The sequence below is a fragment of the Colossoma macropomum genome, unplaced genomic scaffold (genome assembly GCF_904425465.1).
Source record: "Colossoma macropomum unplaced genomic scaffold, Colossoma_macropomum, whole genome shotgun sequence".
Taxonomy (NCBI): Eukaryota; Metazoa; Chordata; class Actinopteri; order Characiformes; family Serrasalmidae; genus Colossoma; species Colossoma macropomum.
In genome coordinates this window covers 52,067,033-52,089,497 of record NW_023494792.1, presented here as the reverse complement: position 1 = coordinate 52,089,497, position 22,465 = coordinate 52,067,033, and the positions used below count along the sequence as shown (strand labels likewise).

The 22,465-nt window shown below is 39.8% G+C and overlaps 1 protein-coding gene across 1 annotated transcript in view; it reads left to right on the top strand.

The window, feature by feature from the left end:
* Positions 1-1,596: 1,596 nt before the first annotated feature.
* cand1 (cullin-associated and neddylation-dissociated 1) overlaps positions 1,597-22,465 on the top strand; it is a 24,592-nt gene continuing 3,723 nt past the window's right edge. The window contains 12 exon segments of the mRNA XM_036577551.1: positions 1,597-1,892; positions 5,184-5,327; positions 6,749-6,903; positions 7,119-7,242; positions 10,624-10,880; positions 12,049-12,154; positions 13,954-14,099; positions 18,193-18,485; positions 18,848-18,989; positions 19,275-20,276; positions 20,764-20,975; positions 20,977-21,256. Coding sequence (XP_036433444.1) covers positions 1,825-1,892; positions 5,184-5,327; positions 6,749-6,903; positions 7,119-7,242; positions 10,624-10,880; positions 12,049-12,154; positions 13,954-14,099; positions 18,193-18,485; positions 18,848-18,989; positions 19,275-20,276; positions 20,764-20,975; positions 20,977-21,256 — 2,929 coding nt within the window. The 5' untranslated portion in view covers positions 1,597-1,824.

Genomic DNA, 22,465 nt, shown 5'->3' with positions numbered 1-22,465 from the left:
GCAGAATGTGGCTTGTCATTGTTGAAATAAACATGAATGCCCTTGAAAAAGGCATCATCTGGAAGGCAGTTGCTCCAAAATATGTATATATCTTTAAGTGTTAATACATTATACGCAAGTGTCCCATGCACTATGATATGGTGAGATGCTTTCTCATTATTTTGAAAAAATCTCTCATTATTTTAAGATGTTTTGTTGTTATTTTGAGAAACGTACTTGTTATTTTTATATATATTTTATTTAATCTCAAGAGTAATAACAAGGCAGTTTCTCAAAATAACCAGAATGTTTTTCAAAATAATGAAAAAGCATGTCAGAATAATGAGAGAGTTTCTCAGTGAAAAAGCATTTCAAATGAACGACACAGCATCTCATAACAAGGAGATAGCAATTCACTTTTCAAACCTTGCTTTTAAACATGCTGGTAACAATCCTCTTTGGCCGGGAGAATTCAAGTCCATTATTCACTTCAGGTTGACTCATCAGATCACAGCACACATTCCCAGTTCAGAAGAACTTGAGCCCAGAGAACTCGGCAGTGTTTCTGGACACTGTTGACATGCGGCTTCTGCTGTACATGGTAGTCTTAGCTTGTATTTGCGGAGGCAACAGCAAATGGCATTTATATCCATCACAGGAGCATCCTGATTTTTAATGCTGTGCCATCTGAAGAAATCACACACATTCATTGTGGTTTTTGGCCTTGCCTTTTATGCACAGATATTTCTCAAGATTCTCCAAATCTTTTAAATTGTTCTTAGAATGTTGAATTATTCGTTGTTGCAGTTTTGCAAAGCGTTGAACTAGGCTTTTCCTAGAAGGTCCTTTTATGTGTATAGTACATATGAAAAGTTTTGTTCCAAAGAGCATAATAAACCACTTTCAAGAATTTTCTTTTTTTTGGGATAGACTTTACTGAGAGTAGGTTTTACGCACGCAAGAAACATTAATGCAATAATATGAATAATACCACCTTTATTACAGAAATAAAAATGTTTTTCATTATAGACCAGCTGTTATTTTTTATTAGAGAAAAAAAAAACTTTATTAGAGAAATAAAAACCGTTTTCCATTTTGCGCCAGCTGTTCTTTAAAAAAAAAATCATTATATCCAAAATTGTTACAAATTGATACACAGCATATTGGAAAGAAACTCTTCATATATCGCATTTTCCTTGCCTTTATGTGTTTTTATTGTGATATGAATTGACGCTTAGCTATAGCCTTTTGTATATGAAATTGATTAGTACTATATCATGGTTCTCCCCAAGTTTACAAGTTTCTTTTGGAGACATTAAATAAACCTTCTATCCATGTACACACTGGGACTGACAACTACTAATATTATGCAGTCAACTGCTTCATTTTGATTAATATTACAACAAATATATTTAATTCAACTCAGTAAAAATACAAATGAACCAACCCAGTCCTGTGCGCATGTGCAGAGCGTTTCGGACCGCTGAAAAGCTGTCGGCCGTGACGATTGGCCAAGCAAGCTGTCAATCAAAAACGAACCTCCCACCCAGAGAAATTTCTCTCAACTTTGCCCTCTCCGTCTACAGCCGCAGCTCCTCCCTCTTGCAGAGCGAAGCAGGACCTCCATTCAAACCTCCAAACTCAGAGGGATGAAAGTCTAACTCCTTCGCGCTCCTTAGCCGCTGATCACCGCCCAGGCCGGCCGCACACAGATCGTGGAGAACGCGCTTTGTTTGGCAGCCGTGTAGCTACGCGAGAAAGAAGGTGGAGGGGGACGACAGCTAGGGATTCTGGCCGCGATACTCACAAGTGGTTGCTAGCGAGCTGCTCCAACAGACTGCAAACATGGCGAGCGCCTCTTACCACATCTCTAATCTCCTGGAGAAAATGACTTCCAGCGATAAAGATTTCAGGTCAGCCATTGCCCTTAATATCTCCGCGGCAATGTAGCTAAAGTGCTCCCTTTTGCATATTTACTAAACCTTCAGCACATTTGCGCTTTGCTACCGTAACTGAAATTACGATCGCGCACTGAGTTGTTAGCCAGCCAGCCAGCGCCGCGCAACTTAGTTAGGCCGCGAATCGCTCGCTGTTTTGTTTAGCTACTCTGCTAGTTAGCTTGCGTTGCTGTCAGGTAATTTAGAAGCTTCTGGCGTCTCCTGGTTTTGCTTCTTTGGTCAGCTACGTGGCATTAGTTCGCTGTAGCTGTGAAATGCGGATCGTTTGTGCGGGCTGGTTGCAGAGTGAGATGTAAAGACTGCAGCTAGTGAGATTAGCTCGCTAGCGGTAACGGTAGCTAAATCGCCCCCATGTTGACAATTAGCTAGCTAGCCAGTTAGCAAACATTAGGGCGCTAACCGCTTTTCTCGCCTGTGTCAGCGCGGAGCGACGGATCTGTTGTTATAGCTTTTTAAGGTGTTCATTGACTTTTGCATATTTAGTGGTGTAATCCCATTATAAAACACCGCGCTGTGAATTAACTGTTGGTCGTTGTGAGCTCACTTTAGCCATGCTGGCCGGTAACTAGTGTGGCCTGTCACAAAGTTGGCTCGTCATTAAGCTGTTAGCGGGGTAGTTGTAGTTCTCCATCAGCCACGAAGCGCCCGGGCTCTGCATTATTTCTGGTTTTACTTGCTCAGCTAAAGTTGACTAAAGACATTAACACGCAAGCCGATTACCACCACTTTAAAAATCCAGCACCTTATTATTTTTTTCAGTAAGTGAATTGACATTATTTTGAGATCCTATGTAACTGTTTTAAGATACTTTGAGATACTTGAGACACTACTTTGAGATACCATGTCATTTTGAGATGCTATGTCATCATGTTTAGATGCTAAGTCGTTATTTTGAGATGACATTACGATGCTAAGGCATTATTTTGAAGTGTTAAGTCATCATTTCGAGTTACTATAACATTATTATGCTGTCATTATTTTTAAAAATGCTATGCCATTACTATGCTAACTCATCATTGACATGCTTCCTCAATTAAATTTTTTGAAAAAAAAAAAACTTACTCGTAATCTTATACGTGTGTATGTGTGTATATATATATATATATATATATATATATATATATACACACACACACACACACATACATATATATGTGTGTGTGTGTGTGTGTATATATACACATATATGTGTATGTATATATATATGTGTGTGTGCATATAAGTTTCTCAAAGTAATCACGAAATAACGAGAGCAGTTCACTTAATGAAAAAAATAATAAAGTGCTGGATTTTTTAAGAGGCTGGAATGGCCTTGATACATTAGTATCTACAGTGAAAGGTGCAGAATTATCTAAGACACCTGCATTATATTACACTGTAACTTGATAGTCCGTCTGTGTGTCTGGAATGAGTGACAGATTTGCTATTATGTTAAAGCCAACATTGCATAGCACTTTAGCTGTCACAGGCTTGTTTGATTTGGTTCTGCCATTTCTAAGAAGAAGTGGAAGAGATTAAGCTCATTAGTTCAGGTCCAGGATAAATCAAAGTCAGCAGTTTGACTGTGTCAGTATGATTTTGACAGATCCTTCATGCTTAGTCACAGTACACCATATTGCGATGTTTACTGATCATTTGTACAGCAGAAATGGTTTTCCCCAGGTTAAAGTGTTAAGTGCGATGATGTTACAGGTGTCAGAATATGTAAAACAAAAATCACACAGTTGATAAGTAGATTACTTGAAAATTTCCTAATATTCATGAGCAGTGGTGACTGAACACCTGCTGGAGCAGATTCTGAAACCTGCTTTCTCATGAGGCTTTTCTCCTGAGTTGGAGGTTTTATACACAGAAGCCCTCTGGGATCATGTGGCATGACTGTTGTGCAGCATCCAGCACCAGGCAGCATTTTACTCCCTTGATCATGGCTTTCCAAAACTGTCACTTCAGTTGACACAAAATTGGCACAAATTACTTTTGGATGTTTTTTTGCATAACACAATATTGTTTGAAGTTATTCTAAACTCACATTTTTTACAACAGCAGGAGTTGGGATGCTGGCGTATTTGTGATAATGCATCTGTAATTACAGTAATACTAAAATCATCCCATTTAATTCCCAGAGGCAGGAATAAATGACCTCTCAGATCTTTAGCCATTGTGAACTCTACCTCTTGGTACATTTTGCTTACTCACTTTTGTGGAGTGTCTGTCTCTTTGTGCTGCCATTCCTTTACACTGTGGTTAAGTGTGCCCAACATGCATTATTCATCCTGCCTAGATCTCTTGCTGGAATAAGAGATTCCTTGCTTTCAAACCTGTACTGAAGCAGTTACAGCCTGGCTGCATTTGTCTGTGATGAAGACTCGTCATATTTTGGATGGAGTGTTTTTCTCCTCCTCTCATGGGGCTCAAATGCTGCTGTTTTGATGTTCCCATGCAGAGACAAGATGGGCGTCTGAAAGCCACTATACTTCGGTTTCATCCCAAACTGGATTACGATGAGTCAAGCAAACCATGACATGCAAGATGAAAGGCAAACGTGTTTCCGTCATGCCGCGTGCTATAACATACTGCCTGTACAGACGTGGCATCTGTACTGCGGTCTGCTTAGTTAATTATGCCAGTGTTTCCCATATTCAGTCTTAGGAAATAACAGCATGCACAGTTAGCCTGCCTTGATGTAGCCTATTGAACCAAGTCTGCTGAGTTTTGAGTCATAATCTATTATTAGGTTATAAGTGAAAATGAAGCAGAAGTAAATTTTGCCAGACTGCTTCAGTGAGATCTGAAAATGAGTTTTGAGATTGCTACAGATGGGATACCAGAGGTTCTTCGTTTGTACCCATGCGTTCTGCAGGAAATTGCAATAAATGAGGTTGCACGGTTGTAGGAGTCAACTTGAAATCAAAATTTACTTTTTATTTTATTTTATTTTTTTTTAACTTAACAAAAAACCTTGTTAGTTCATTTCCCTGCTCTAATAAGCACGATTCACCAGAGTATATTCATAAAATATAATGACTTTTGCCCACTTCTAAAACATCATTGTGCACCAGCGGGTGGGAAAATATCAACTAATAATATTGTGATTCAAACCCTCCCATCCCCACCTATCCTCAAGGGAAAATGCTCAGCTAGTTCAGAGACCCTCCCTAATACCTCATTTCAGTCTGAAATGCATCAAAATGCCCTATGATTTCCACTTGACCTTGACCTTACCTGTGATGTACACTGTTCTTACAGGTTCATGGCCACTAATGACTTGATGTCAGAGTTGCAGAAAGATTCCATCAAGCTTGATGACGACAGCGAGAGGAAAGTGGTCAAGATGATCCTCAAACTTCTGGAAGACAAAAATGGCGAAGTTCAGAACCTGGCTGTTAAATGGTATGAGCAGCATTGAACTGGTAACATATTTGAAGCTTACTGCATATTCAAATTTGAGGTACACACACAGTCTCAAAGATCGCTGTTTTTGGAGGACAACTGTTTTTGCTCTTCAATTGTTTGTGTACAGTTTTTAAACAAATAGTATGCCAACCTTTTGAGTGAGAGACTATTTCTGTAGTAAAATGTATTAAAAACAAATCTTTAAAGAAAAGTTTGTAACACCTAGACGTTCACACTTTATGGAGCTGTGACTCCTGTAGAAGCCAGATTCCATTTGTTTGTTACTAATGTTCATCAGAATATGATCAGCTAATTTGTGTATGCCCTGATAATAAAAACAAGCCTAAAACCTTGTTAAAGCATAGTACGTTGTTATATTTTGTGAAAAAGGCACAATCAAATAAGCTTTAAATATTTAAAGATTTGCATAATTATACCCATCCCTGTTTAACTTGAAGTGCAAATATTGTGAGTGCATGGTGGCTCTGAAGTTTTGAATTTCAAATAGTCCTAAAAGCGAATCAAAGAGTGGGAATGTTCCCAGAGGAGGGCCTGACATACCGCTCAAATTTTAGCTTTAGCTAATCCCCTGGTATTCAGTCTGTTCCATTTTTTTGCCTTATAGCTTGCAGTGTGTTATTGTTCATTTGAATGCTGAATTGATTTCTCTTACTGCTTCAGGAGCAGGCATTAGGCTACATGTTGTTTAGACTTTTTCTCTGAAAATAACTGCTGAGTCATTGCACCTTTGCACTTATATCTTTCTATTTCTGATTAAACACACACTTTACAAGCAGCAATTTGTTTTTTTAATTTGTTGCACTAGGGGTACAGTATTGCACACATGACGTTTTGGGGTTTCTGGTTAAAGCTTTGGGTAACTGGATTGACATAAGTTATCCTGGATACTTGAAATAAACCTGTATTCACTACTTTACCTTGACATTTGTTAATCTTTGATTGGATGTGAACCTATTTATTGTATCTCTGAGAACCTCCTACACTACGACTTGAAAGCTGAATGTTGTTAACAGTGCATTGTTAATGCTAGAGGACTTGGATATTTGTCATGTTTAGAGCTGTTCCAATTACCCAAACTTGATTGCTTGATTAAAAAAGAAATCATCAATTAAATTGACAATTATTTGGCAGTTTACATAAAGATAATGCATGTTTTAAACTGTCCTACTGACGTCTCTTACAGTGTCCAATGGACACAAAGCTTTGCATAGTTTGCCATTGTTCAGTTAAGCTCAATTTTTATTATTTGGCATTTTAAAATTGGAAAAAAAAACTGATTGTCAAAATAATCACTACTTTACTTGATTATGAATACAGTGACAGGGCCAGTCATGTTAAATGAACACAAAAATCCACGGATAGAGGCTGTTGGTAAATTGTGGTGGTTTGTGTTGCAGTTTGGGACCACTTGTCAGCAAAGTAAAGGAGTACCAGGTTGAAACGATTGTCGACACGTTGTGCACGAACATGCTGTCAGATAAAGAGCAGCTTCGAGACATTTCCAGCATCGGTCTGAAGACAGTAATTGGGGAGCTCCCGCCAGCGTCCAGTGGTAAAGTCCCCTGACCTTTGTTTTTTCATTTTATCCCCTTCACATGTTAGTGAAGATGCTGAATGCATGTTTTGACATCATAAGTGTGTCTTTCACAACCCTTCTGTCAGCACCATGTGCTGTTATGAGGTCTGGGTGTGCAGTTGTAGATATTTGCTGTTTTCCAGAGCAGCAGCGATTCTTGGCTGAACTGTGTGCTTGTGTCTTTCCCTCAGGCTCTGCCCTTGCTGCCAGCGTGTGCAAAAAGATCACGGGCCGCCTCACGAGTGCTATTGCCAAGCAGGAGGACGTATCTGTCCAGCTCGAAGCCCTGGACATAATGGCTGACATGCTCTGCAGGTGCGTACAAACCAGCATTGCAGCAGCTGACACAGTCCTGATGGAAGAAATATGCCTGATTTTGTAGATTGGAGTGCTTGCTAAGACATTTTTGTGCACGTGTCTGCATGAAATATGTGGCCCCTCAAGGTCGTCTTCTCAGTTCATTAAATTCAGGGCTCTTACTGCTACTGGTTTGACTGTGTGCTTATGTATTAGAGGTTATGAAGAGGTTATCAGATGAATACTGTGTAAAGAATTTTGAAAGAATGCTGGCATTTCTCCTGATTTTTTTCATCAAATTTGTGTATTGAATCTGAAATAGGGGTGGGCAATATGACCATATTTATCATTGTCATACATTACCACATAAGTCACAATATGCTTTTCTGAGCATGTTGTGGATTTCGTCTGCTTCTAAAGAACAATGACCAGCTATTAGAGATGAAACGATATTAACATTTCATATCATGATTATCATGACCAAAATTATCACGATTATCAGTATTATCGCGATATTGTTCGAATGTGTTGAAAAGTAAAATAAATTAAAAAATAAATACTGATACACAAAGTGAAACTCGTTTCACCAACATTTATATTAACACAAATAGAATTGGCAGCAATATGCACTTTTTATTTGCATAAACATTAAAAAATAAGGTCAATACATTTGTAGTGTTACTTTTGTATTACTTACAATACTTGTAATACTCTGTAAACAAAAGAATAGCAAATGTATTATTATTACTGTTATTATTGTTTATTATTATTATAATTATTACCATTGTAATTATTATTATTATTATTATATTATTATTATTATTATTATTATTATTATTATTATTATTATTATTTACAATAACTAGGGATTTCCCTGCATAGAGAATTAAATCTTGACAAACTCTGAGGTGGGTCTTAATGGAAAATTACTGCTTCTAAGAAGTGTTGCACTCGGGGCATTTCTGTCCTAACTGCAGCATTATTGTGCCGTTGTGGCGCTGTACCCTAATCAAAACAGCCAAAATCACAGAGGAACTGCGTGACCGCGCTGTGAGCTGCAGACAGTGTAGAACTCACACAGCGTGTCTTCACCTGTGGAGCTGCTTCTCTAAAAGCATTTTAAAACTAAAACATAACTTAAAATTAACATGCATCTGAGCTGCGGCAGAAACACTCCTAAGTTTAATCTCTGAAACTCTGCTTTTCCTAAAACCAGCACGCAGCGTTTACACGCACGAGGTCCCGTCTCAAAGCACACTATCTTCCCTATGTAGTGCACTTCATGGATCATGAAATAGCAAATCCTTCACCCAAAGAGTGCAGGAAATGTTCGACTAAGTCATCTATAATCAACATTAACAACAGGTTACAAATTCCCTATTTAAAACTCAGCTGCTTGTTAATGATGATCGTGTTTGTAGCGCACTACGTAGGGGACACTGAGTGATTTGAGACGGTGTTATTCTCAGAAAGTAAACACTGCAAGCGAGACGAGAAAGGGGAGCTGTGCAGAATGAACCTCTGCAGCGTCTCGTTCCAGAGCTTGTGTGACTGTTAACTCAGAGCTCATTTTGGAGACTGCTCCACAGAAATATGTGTTAAAAGCTTTAGTTTCGATTCACAGTTGATTCACTGATTGTTTGTTTGTTTGTTTTTTTACGCTAAAAGCTTCATTTTATATTATTAACGAACCATAAGCACAAGTTAAACCACACAAACCATGACATTTCTTCTATTTCGAAATCCCCACAGACTTCTACGCTAAAGTTAACCTTGCATTCTCTAAAAAGTAGCGGGTGGTGGTCGCGAAGATGACTCGTAAAGTTTGATGTGTTGCCCCCTTTCGCAGCTATTTTGAGGTCATCTTCAATTAACTTCCCTTCTGCATTCTTATAAAACCCAAAATATGACCAAACGTCAGACCTGGTCTTCTTAGAAGGCTGGAATATCTCCGAATCTCTGTCACTACATTCCGCCATGTTCTCCCTTCTCTCCCTCTCACTCTCTCCCCCTCCCCCTTCCCCTCTACACACACACAGAGCTGCATCTGAGAGAATGATTCTGCCTTTATTTGTCTCTGTACAGCGAGTTTTTCACACCGTGGTAATCGACCGCGGTTTTAACGAGTTCAAACGGTACTACTAACTGCATTGATTTTACTGCGGTTTACCATGAAACCGGTAACCGTTTCATCTCTACCAGCTATGTTTCTTTATGAAAAAGTATAATTATTCCTGTTTAATTGGATTTAGTGGAGTATTATGGTGTATTATGTGAAAGTTTGAGTAAAAATAATGTTTATTTTTATTTTTTTTTGTAACTGGCTGTGGAGCTATTCTGTCAAATTTTCAAAGCTCAGAAAAATATTAATTTTATGATGCATATATATGACCACCAACACAACCCCTTAGGGGTGATCAGGCTAGCATACACTACTTGGTACTTCAACAATATATTGCTTTTTATAACAGGTAACACTTATCATTTGTAGTACATAATATATTTATTTATTTATTTATTTATTTAACATTTTAGAAGCTGGACAGTGTTTATGCTCACATGCAACAAGAGCAACCTCAAACACACCAACAAGAGAAACTTGAGGAGACTTTAATGACTTGTAGCCTTCTAATGTGAATGTATGGTTAGGCTTAGTCATAAGGTTTTGCAAGGTGGAAAGTAGAAATGTAACAATACAGCATATTATGTTTTATTGTATTGAAGTGAAAAGCTGTATATTGTATTTTGTGATGATTAGAATGTTAATTTGTGGCTAATCTAGACACTATAAAGCACAGCTTTGTGTTTTTTTTTGTTTTTTTTTCTTTTTAATATTGCACTTTCATAAAGTTGAATGCTCTTCTAAACTGAAAATAGAAACTTAGACATAAAACACATTTTCTGTATCGTTCCACCCCTGAAAAAAAGGCTTCAGGAAGACTGTTGAAATCATTCTGATCCCTTGTCAGATATCACCAGACACAAACTCTCATAACTTGTTAGTGCTGTAAATTTTGCACCCATAAGTATTGCTAATTTTTCAAGTGTTAATGGAAATATTTACATTGATGCTTCTTGGCTGCTTCCTGTCACAATGACAGAATTGCTCTTGGGCCACCCTCAGAATATTGCATCATCTAAGCTAGGGGTGCCCAATTATGGTCCTGGAGATCTGGAGACCTACCAGCCTGGAGAGTTCAGATCCAACACACCTGGCTTTAATACTCGATGCCCCTGAAGGCCTTCATTACCTGGATCAGGTGTGTTTTTAATTAGGGCTGGAGCTAAACTGTGCAGGGTGGTAGATCTCCAGGAGCAGGATTGGGCACCCCTGATGTAAGCCTTCTCAGATATCAGACCTTCACTCAAATACTCCATCTTTTTTTTTTTATTATTTAGACAAGGGGGCCTGTTGGTGAACTTCCACCCCTCCATCTTGAGCTGCTTGCTACCCCAGCTGACCAGCCCTCGACTGGCGGTGAGGAAGAGGACCATCATCGCCCTTGGTCACCTCGTCATGAGCTGCGGCAACCTTGTTTTCGTAGACCTCATTGAGCACTTACTGTCCGAGCTTTCCCGTAACGACTCCATGTCCACCACTCGCACTTATATCCAGTGCATCGCTGCCATCAGCCGACAGGCTGGCCACAGAATTGGTGAGAAAAATCGATAATAATGACACCTTGTTGTGTTTTCTCATCTAATCTAATGTGCTCTGTATAAACTTGTTGAAGTTGCAGTACTGGCTAATAAAATTAGCAGAAATGGAATGCATTTGTAATGGGTAGTGGTAATAGTCAAATAATGCCCCAAGAGGAATTGAGTGAAGCTCACTTTCTTTTTTTAACTCTGTTGTTTTAAACATCAGAAGCTAGAGCTTTGTTTCTAGAGGTCCCAAACGTAACTGACAAAACCTGCCCATCAAAATATGCATTTCAGTTTCTCATCAGAGGCTTGAGTCCTAATATTTGCAGGACAGTTTTTTGTGCATGCAATGAAACCATAGACACTAGATGGTTATATTTTCTGCTTGCCTGGAATGATGAAAAGATGAGCTTATTTTATCTGAAGCATGCCTTTCTCCCTCACTGTTTGACTGACAGCAGGGTTTTTTTAACCTCTCGTTTAGGGACAGCTCTGTTTTTTTACCTTTTCCACAATTTGTTACACATCCGTGGACCACCAGAAACATCTTTCGTAGACCTTTTTCATTTAGTTTAGATAAATGAGCGTGTAGTGCAGACGTTGACTGTCCTTGGAGTTTGACTGCGCAAATGACTTGCGTGTTTGTGCGTGACAGGCGATGGGGCGATCTGCAGCCGGGCCGTTATTACCTGTCACCTCGTCATCGGGATGCATTCTGCATTCGCACCGCCGAGCTGAGCCCTGAACACTGAGAGTGAAATGAAGTGAAAAGTCATTTAGGTTAGCCATGCTAGTGCGCGTGTTCGCCCATCAACCAATTACCGCTTCTGTTTGATGAGACAAAGACAGCAGTGATTAAGATGTGCAAGATTACTTCAATGAACTGCACTCAAAGCCATTTTGCAGTTATCTTTTGCCACTACTGGTTTTAATTAAGTTATTTTTGTGTGTGCCATCTTTTTAAAGATTCATTTACTTGGCTGGGTTGAAAAGAGAAGCCTTTATCAGGCAGCTTTTCCCAAAGTCATTTTATATTTCTCTGTGAATTCTTGCTGCTTTTTGATGTTATGTTCTGCTTTCCATGTGTTGTGGTATAGATTAGGCAGCACTCAGATCTGTCAAGTGACATGCACAAAGACTCTGGATGAACACTAACAGGCTTGTTTCTGTCCCCTTTAGGCGAGTACTTGGAGAAGATCATTCCATTGGTGGTGAAATTCTGCAACATTGATGACGATGAATTGAGGGAATACTGCATACAAGCCTTTGAGTCATTCGTCAGGAGGTTAGCGGTTTGATTTCGCTACTGATACCAAGAGTAGGATCACAGTGCTCAACACCAAATAATACTGTTGCAAAAAATGAAGCACCATTTCTTTAAACAGAATGTGCGCTGGATTGAACTCAGTTGACATCTGATTTTTGAATGCAATTTCTTCATCACTACAAAACCCATGTTTAATACATAAAATAAATAGCTAAGTATTCTTATTTATTCTGTATGTTCTGAAGGTGAAATGAAGAACACAATATAGCCTAACATTCACTTTTACTTTTCTCTTTTCATTTGAATCAGTACCTAGTCAAGACATGTAAGCCTCGTTGTGGTGTATATGTCCAGTTCTATTAAAATATGTTGTTTGAACAAACAAAATACTTTATTCATTATTAAAAATAGACAAAATTGCTCTTCGTAGGTTTCAATTTTACTGCAGCATTAAATGCTTGCTTTCACTTGTCCACTGACTGAGGAAGAACAAGCTAAATATCTAATTGAACTCAAATGTGTCATTTACTTTAACTTTATTAACTTTAGCTTTTGTCTTCCAACTTTTGACATTTACCCTGGAGAAAAACATTCTAACAGGTTCTGTTTTTTGTAATAAGCAAAAAATTTCCATTTGGTGTATACATTGTATTCTAATAATATTGCACTATTATAAAGTATTGCACTGTTTTAAAGCATTTGGGTCTTAGGTCAGGGTTCTCTTTAATGAATTAGCAATGATTAGATATTTACATAATGATTGATGCATATTTTAATTCTTCTACAGACCTCTTTACAATAAGAAATAGAGCATTATAGAAAAATTTACTTTTATTAACTTGAAAGCCTTTTAAAATATTTAATTCTTTGAAAGGCTGCATAGTTTCACTTTTTAAAAAAACTGATTGCTTGATCATTTAAATATTTTCCTATATTTCTCAGTTACTAATGTAATTGTTAGTGACATTCCTAATATTTATTATGACTCTGCTCTCTGTAGCACAGCACTCAAGGAAATGTCCCACATTACTAGAGGGAGAAGGAAAGGAGAGAACTTTACATGACAAGTGCAGTCATGCCATGTGAAGTGTAAGGCAAAAGTATATGCTCTGCCCTCTGCACTACAACACACCAGCTGGGTGAATAGACTCTATGCTGAGTGATGCATATTTCAGTGAACCCAACCTCAGGAATGTCTCATTACATTTACATTTACAGCATTTGGCAGACGCTCTTATCCAGAGCGACTTACAATGTGATCATTTTTACACAGGTAGGCGAAGATGGTGTTAGGAGTCTTACCCAAGGACTCTTATTGGTATAGTGTAGGGTGTTTGCCCAGGTGGGGATTGAACCCCAGTCTACAGCGTAGAAGGCAGAGGTGTTACCCACTACACCACACCAACCACCGTCTCTGAATGTTTAGTAGTCACCTTGAGAAGTCCTGCTTAGGAACTGCTCAGGCTTATTCACATTCACTCCTTCTCTTTGTGACTTTCAGTGGGCAAAATGAGTTTTTGCCACCCACCTCTTCTCTCGTTAGACTGTTTGGTAATTTTATTATATGGACTTTGTTTGGATTTAATCAAGTAGGATATTACTGTTTCTGCAGCATGCACAGCGGGACAGAGGCACATGTGGAGGCTTTTGCCATTTGAAGATTATCTGTTTGTGTTTGTCTAAGATAAGCGTACAGAGAATAGAGCTGAAGAGAACACAGCTTGTGGCAACCCCACTGGGAACATGCCTAAATTGTGAGGAGCCTTCAGTACTATGCTGCAGATTAATGAACACAGAGTCTGTGTCCTTGTCCACAGGTGTCCAAAAGAAGTCTATCCCCATGTCCCCACAATAATCAACATTTGCCTCAAGTACTTGACCTATGATCCCAATTACAACTATGATGACGAGGATGAAGACGAGAATGCCATGGACGCAGATGGCGTGGATGAAGACTACCAAGGTATGAGGAGGCGTCTATTCTGACTTCTTTCATCGTTTTTTTCATCGTCTCTCCATTGTCCCGAGGTTCTCCGATCAGCTGTAAATCTCAGGCTCAAATCGCTCTGTTTGTGAGAATGAGTGAGCAAAGTTGCGTTAGAGTTTTTTTATTTGTGGTTTTTGCCAAATGACAGCGCTGATCAACTGCTCCGCTCGCTGTAGAAGCATTTAATTAACATGGATTGTTACCTGAGTCGTTTACAAACACATGGCGATAGCACAGAAGAGAGTTTGATTGGTTTTACTCTTAATGTAGTCCTTGTAATCCTGTAAAGCTACGAATGTGCTGATTGGTTAAACTCAACACTTTATACTTATTTTAACTAATCCAGTAAGGCTGTGGGCGGGACATGGAGAGAAGTGTTTCCAATGCGGTTTCGTCAGATTTGCACATTCGTCCTGGAGAAGCCTTTTTATTGGCAAGAAAGCAAGTTAAAATGCCGATTCTGATCATCAGAAAAATGATATCTTCTCCAGTTATTGGGCAGGCTGATAATCAGTTGCCCCCTATTGTTTAATAAGGTCAATATCAGTGCAACATCTCATTGTATCAAATTACAATGAATTGTAGTGTCATGTCATTGTATCATGACTCGCATGTTACCTTGTGGTTTAGGTTTTAGTTTGTGGCACTATAAAGCACTTTTGCTTTAAATATTACAGTTTTATAATGTTGAATGCTGTAGTAAAATGGAAACATTAACATATTAAAATAAGACACATTTCAACGCTTCATTATTTTTATTGTATTGAAAAATGTATCGAATCAAGACACCACCTGATCGTGTTGGATTGAACAATTCATTTTCTCAATCATTACACCTCTAGTATCTCTTTTGACTGAGGTTTGGTTCTCAAACCTTCTGGTTTCTGCCCCAAATTGAGTCCACCAAGCCCAATGATGTCTCCTAAGGGAGAAGTTCGATAATGGCTTAGTCAGTGGTGCAATCTGATGCCTTTCCACCTGTGAGGAGCAGGAAGGGAGTGGAGCTGGGTGGATAGGGTATAGGGCCTGCACCAGACTTTCAGAAATACCTCGTTATTGGAATAAATGAAGGGCCTGCTATGGCCTGGTCTGGTGCTTCTTGAATGCCCAGGCTTTCACAGCTGATATTATTGGCTATGAGATTGCTTTTTCACAGAGACCCATCACTCCATAACAAACAGAGCTTTAAAGTGAGGTGCCGTGCCCGTGGCAGTGTCACCTGCTCCTGCAGGGAGGGTGAAGTTGATTATTGAGAGTCGAGTGGACTTAAAGAGGCCACGCTCGCCCCCACCCCATTACGTGCACAAGATGGGAATGTAGTGTCTCACTCTGGCTGGTTAGAGGACTGAAAGCCATGTTTGTTCTCTCTGAAAGCTGCTGATGGCTGTAAATAAAAGACTCTCGTAGTTGCTGAGACTATAGAGCAACAGCTTTACATGTCAGAAATATGCCTTTGAAAGGTGCAGCATATGGGTTCTCTATACCATTTCCTATAGTAGTTGTATTTGACTGACTCATTTTAATTTGATTTTTGTAAAGCACATTTGGAAAGCCTTTCCTATTTTACAAAAATTCCCAATGACTAAAGAGCAGTAAGTCACTCTACCAATGACTGAACATCAAAGGTTAAAGCTAGCCAGTAAGCTGTGATTGTGTATTTCACCTGATTTTTCTATTTTATATTTTTTTATTTGTTAATTTTTTTAATGAGCTAAAGTGAGCAAATGGCTGAACTAGGGATCGACCGATATGTTTCCTTTTAGGGCCAATACTTATTATTAGTAACAAGGACATCAATAACTGATATTTAGGGCCAGAGCTGGGAGATATGGCCAAAAATATTATCACGATAATCAAATTTCATATCAGTCGATAGCGATGCATATTGTGACGAATGTCATCATTATTTCTTTCAAGTTAGAAGGCTGATTTTTGCTCCTGAGTGGTTAATTGCTGTTTTAAACTGTCCTTTATGGTCAGACCAAGACAAACACTTGCCAAACAGAGGAACATTTCACAAATCTGTCATGGGAGAGTGGGAGAAAGTGTCTGGAAAGAAGACATTATTTTTAGCTGTCTGGTGACGAGTGTTAAACTGTTTAGTTTCTCAACATTGTTAGCTTAGGACAAACAGCAAACATTAGCTGGCTCGGTAGGTCAACGATGGATCACACTGCCTTACTGCCATCACTCCTACCACATCCATGTCAGAGCATGTCACAGTATTCAGACGCCAGCTAGCAGACGACTGGGTTTCTCTATAGTAGTTTGAGGGGTGAACCGCAATATATCTGACACTTGCTGTGTAAAAGCATTAACTGCAGTGTGATTCTCTAACACTAGTCAAGTCCTCGTTTAGGTACGTTTAAACTGAAATCGGTGCTTTTTTGTCTTGTTTGATCTACAGTAACAGCCCGATCTCCCGCTCTCCAATGCCACACACAGCTTCCTCAGTTTACTTTAGTTTAATTCAGGGCTGTAATTTACATGAACCCACTTCTTTCTTTCACTTTTCTTTCTTGGGAAAGCACTAATACTAAAATATGACCGTTTGAGCGCTGTAGTTGTGAGGAGCAGACGTGATTTAACGCTGCTAAAGCTTGTTAGGATGTCAGTGCACTGGCCAATACAGTTATGCCACTTATGTTGTCACTCACACTTGGTCACAGGAGAACAGATCGCCGATCGCTCCACTCAGACTCCACGTTTCAGACGTTGCTAAAGTATATTTGGCTACTCGTTTCACTCCTTGACCCCTCATCTCTCCAATCATGTTGAAAAACTCGGAAGTGCATCTCTCGTGGCGACAGCAGAGTCGTGTCACTTTCCTTGCAGTAGAAAATGACCCCAGAGCTGTCGCTAAAACATGGAAGTGTGAGAATGGTCTATTATATCGCACACTTATCGAACATTTCTTATATTTCTATTGAGGAAAGTTATATTGCGATAATTATCATTATCATTTTATCGTCCAGCCCTTTTTGTAGGGCTGATATTTATTTACCATAAAGTTGATGTTTGTAGTGTGAGAATTCACAAGAATGCTTACTCACAACTTTAATCTGAAGTTAACTATACATAATTGTAGACACAAGCCAGCTTCAGTTTATAAGTAGCTTAAGTGCCAAAGCTAGAACAGTACTACTTTCAGATAGCTTTTTTTTTTTTATACGGTTTTGTGTTGTTAGTGCCAAGCTGACAGTGGGGAATGTTCACTTACCACAGGATTTACTACATTTTAAGACATTTTAAATCTTGCAAGACATGCAAACATTCTTGCAGTTATTACAGAATCCTTAAATAAAAATATTTACTCTGAGGCCTGATATTACTCTTATTAGCCAGGTTAGCATATTAGTTGTATATGGAGGCAGTTACATTTTGTGGGATATGCCTACATGCTGTTTGCAACTGCATATGTGCATTTGTGCTCTCTTTGCTGAATTTCCTAGTGTTGCTGTAAGAATGACTACATGACTGCTTTTTACGTATTTAAACTGACTGTGCTGATTTTGCACCTGTTTAAACTGAGTAATTTTTTTCTCTGAATGTTTAGTCGCATTCAGTTTTTCCTGCTTCACCACATTTTTTGGTCTTCAAACAGCGTACCTCTCTGACTGCCTGTGTCTTTGTTCCATATTCTTACCTATTTTGTGGTTCCCCATTCAATAATTTATCATGCTGGCTCCTCGCTTGCTTGTAAACATCCCCGGTGGCTTGTGAAGTCTGGCAACAGTCTAGGACATATTTGTCTCTGAGTTACTCATATCCTCAGTCTCGGCGTTGCTGATGTGGAGATTTCACGGGACAAAATCAAAGAATCTACACTTCCGTTCAGTTTTGACATACAAAATGGATTTAATACGCCATGGTTATTTCAGAGGACAGCACATTTATGTAAAAAAAATAAATTATGCAGGGTGTTATTAAATACATCTATATATACATACAACATGCTGTAGATCTCCAGAGTCTTACTAGTTTTGTAGTTTTTGTTATTTTAGCTATACAGTTGTGGCTGTGCATCTAACCACAATTAACCAACTCAATCTTTTGGAACCCTTTGCAGGAAGTGACGATGAGTACAGTGATGACGATGACATGAGCTGGAAGGTGCGGCGAGCAGCAGCCAAGTGCCTGGATGCTGTAGTTAGCACCCGGCATGAGATGCTGCCGGAGTTCTACCGTACGGTTTCCCCGGCACTCATAGCACGCTTTAAAGAACGTGAGGAGAACGTGAAGGCCGACGTATTCCACGCCTACCTATCCCTACTCAAGCAGACACGGCCAGCCCAGAGCTGGCTCTGTGACCCAGACGCCATGGAGCAGGGCGAAACTCCGCTCACAATGCTTCAGAGCCAGGTAGAGCCACATAGCTGTACTCTCAAAGTCAGATATCATAGCTGTTGGAACTAAACCTCCAAAATGGTCACATTCACAGGAAAAGGAAAAAACATGATTCAGTTGTAATGGAACTTAATGTAACAAGATCTTTTGTAAAAAATGTAACAAGTAATTTTGGGCAGTTGCTGTTGCTCATTTCATCATGAACTGTTAACAAAATTGCAAAGGATAACTGGAATTTTCTTTTCACATTTAAGTGTGATTTTTCATATGCGAATTGTGCTGACGACAAACATGTATTTTTCTGTTGTTCTTGCTAACATACATATCCATATGTTTTATGTACTTCGGCAGGAAGTGAACCTTGTTTGTCTCTGCAGGTGCCCATGATCGTTAAAGCTCTGCATAAACAGATGAAGGAGAAGAGCGTGAAAACCAGGCAGTGTTGCTTCAACATGCTGACAGAACTAGTGAACGTGCTGCCTGGGGCCCTGACTCAGCACATCCCTGTGCTCGTCCCAGGTATGTGCCCCAGGCACCCCCCCCCATTTTACAGCAGCGAGAGCCTTTTCTGTGTGCAGACATGTCCATTCATCTAGAATGGATGACTTCCATTATGCAGAGGAACTTTTTGTCAGTTGTATCAGCAGCACTTGGATACTTGCTTAAGGGGGGGGAACTTGAAAAACTTGCTTTCCGAAAAATGCAAATGTTCTTTTCTGAGAGCCCTCAGAGGTCTTTGCTTTTGCTGAGATTTTTCTTTTTGTGCAGTCTAATATACCTTTTCATCTTCCTTTTCCTTTCTAGGAATCATATTCTCTCTAAACGATAAATCAAGCTCCTCCAATCTGAAGATCGATGCCCTCTCCTGTTTGTATGTGATCCTGTGCAACCACCAGCCTCAAGTCTTCCACCCCCACGTCCAGGCCTTAGTGCCGCCCGTAGTGGCTTGCGTGGGTGATCCCTTCTATAAAATCACCTCTGAAGCACTGCTGGTCACCCAGCAACTAGTACGGGTGATCCGGCCCCTTGACCAGACGGACGCCTTCGATGCCTCACCCTACATCAGTGACCTGTTCGCTTGCACCATCAAGCGCTTGAAGGCAGCTGACATTGACCAAGAGGTCAAGGAGCGTGCCATCTCCTGCATGGGCCAGATCATCTGCAACCTCGGGGACAGCCTGGGTGCTGACTTACCAGGCACACTGCACATCTTTCTGGAGCGGCTAAAGAACGAGATCACCCGACTGACCACAGTGAAGGCACTGACGCTAATTGCTGGTTCACCGCTGAAGATTGACCTACGACCCATCCTGGGCGAGGCCGTGCCCATCTTGGCCTCCTTTCTGCGCAAGAACCAGCGGGCACTGAAACTGAGCACACTGGCGGCACTGGACATCCTGGTGAAGAACTACAGTGACAGCGTGACGCCGGCCATGATCGATGCTGTGCTGGCTGAGCTGCCGCCACTCATCAGTGAAAGCGACATGCATGTCTCACAAATGGCCATCAGCTTCCTGACCACGCTGGCTCGCGTGCACCCAGACTCGCTCTCTAAGATCAGCGGCTCCATCCTAGCTGAGCTCATAGCGCTGGTGCGCTCACCGCTGCTTCAGGGTGGTGCCCTCAGTGCCATGCTGGAGTTTTTCCAGGCACTGGTGGCCACCGGCACAGCCAGCTTGGGTTACATGGACCTACTGCGGATGCTGACCGGCCCTGTGTACACACAGAGCGCTGCCCTCACCCATAAGCAGTCCTACTACTCAATTGCCAAGTGTGTGGCTGCACTCACCCGGGCCTGCCCCAAAGGTAATGGTAATACTTGTTTTGTAATATTTTAAATATTATGGTAAGAATAGGTGATGTGACATTTATTTTTATTTAACATTTGCAAGAATAAATTATTTAAGAAGGAACAGGGTACAAATGATGAATTTTGTTAAAAGTAAATTAATTAAAGAAGATAATAGTTTAATGGGTTGACATCCAGTCAGCCACTTGTTGCTATAAACAACATTGGTTGTTGTTACAGGCATGCTGCAATTGATTGATTTTTGATACATGCAGTTGTTGAGTTTTCTAGGAGTATTAGTGATACAATAATGGCATATTTATTTTCATGTGATGCAAAAATATTTTTATGTAATAAAAAAAGGAATATATATATATATATGTGTGTGTGTGTGTGTGTGTGTGTGTGTGTGTGTGTGTGTATGTATGTATGTATATAAATAAATAAATAAATAAATAAAATATGTGTATATATAATATATATATATTTTTTTCCACTTCAAAGAGGGCCCTGCTGTGGTGGGCCAGTTCATCCAAGACGTGAAGAACTCACGGTCCACTGATTCCATTCGCCTGCTAGCCCTGCTCTCTCTGGGTGAGGTGGGCCACCATGTAGACCTGAGCGGCCAGCCCGAGCTCAAAACGGTCATCCTAGATGCATTCTCCTCAGCCAGTGAGGAGGTGAAATCGGCCGCCTCATACGCGCTAGGCAGCATCAGCGTCGGGTAACCTACCCGAATACCTGCCTTTCGTGCTGCAGGAGATTTCGGGTCAGCCCAAGCGTCAGTACCTGCTGCTGCACTCACTCAAGGAAATCATCAGCTCAGCGTCAGTGGCTGGCCTCAAGCCCTATGTGGAAAGCGTTTGGGCTCTGCTGCTCAAACACTGCGAGTGCACAGAGGAAGGCACCCGCAATGTAGTAGCCGAATGTCTGGGGAAGCTCACGCTCATTGACCCAGAGACACTACTGCCCAGGCTAAAGGGCTATCTGTTATCAGGTGAGCATCATACTCTGTGCATTAGAACAAAGGTTCTTGATAGTGCACATTTTCATTAGGCATGAGCATTTTAAACTTGCTTTGATGTCTGAATATCTGCATTTTTAAATAAATACTTCTTGAATAGCCTGGAAATAAAATATTATTTTTGTATTATGATTCAAAAAAATGAAAACGCAGGAGATTTAACCATTTGTTTGTTGCACAAGCATATGACTTGATTATTATCTTCAAGTTTTGTCACGTGATTTTATCATAATACCAATTAACCTACAGAAAGATAACACAGTTACAGTGTAAGATTTTTCTTATCTTTTTATTTGAAATATTTTTGTATGTCGTGCTGCAACAACATGCAGTATTAGCTCTGTGTGTCCTGACATTATCTGCAGTGCTACATTTAATTTCATTTGTTAAAAAATCCTATTTATTAAACATATAAAGGATGACAAAATTCTTTTGTTTTTCCGAATTAGTGATGTACAGATTTAACATTCTGTATAAATATGGAATGGTATTGGTACTGACACTAATACTGGCCTTATTAAATAGTTTATCAGATCAGTGATTAGCCAGATGTGAGTTCCTAGACACTGTGATTATAAATTTATGACAGCACATTATCCGGGAGCCTACTTTTTCATGCACTTCATTTATTTCTTATGCATTTAACTGGCTTTTATAGTTGAAGTATTATACTAGATACATCCTCATGTTCTCTTACACAAAGAGGAATGCATAGAAGAATGTCAAGCAAACAGGTGTGTAGGTATATAGACTTTAAATCAGTGAAGAAGAATACAGCGCCTGTTCAGTAATGTTTATCAGCCAATACCCTGAGTTTAGTTATCAGAATTGACAGCAGGAAAAGTGGAATTGAAGTATTTCTATTCCAAACTACTCATTCCTTGTTGGAATACCGATATCCCTACATTCAAATAACCACTCTTATTTAAAGTTTTTGTTCTGTTCCATCTCCTAACACATCTGAGGTAGGTAATCATGGCTGGTACCTTAGCTCAGATGTGTCAGGAACTGGAACAGAACAAAAAAGTATATGGGCTCTGTGGTTATCACCAAGATTTGGGTAGAAAAACTCCACATTTCTTGATAAAAGTAGCCTTTTTTAAACAGTAAGACACTAAAGCACTACCCAATAGTAGTGAGGCTAGTGAATGAGCTGTAGGCGAACAGCTTGATTACTGCCCC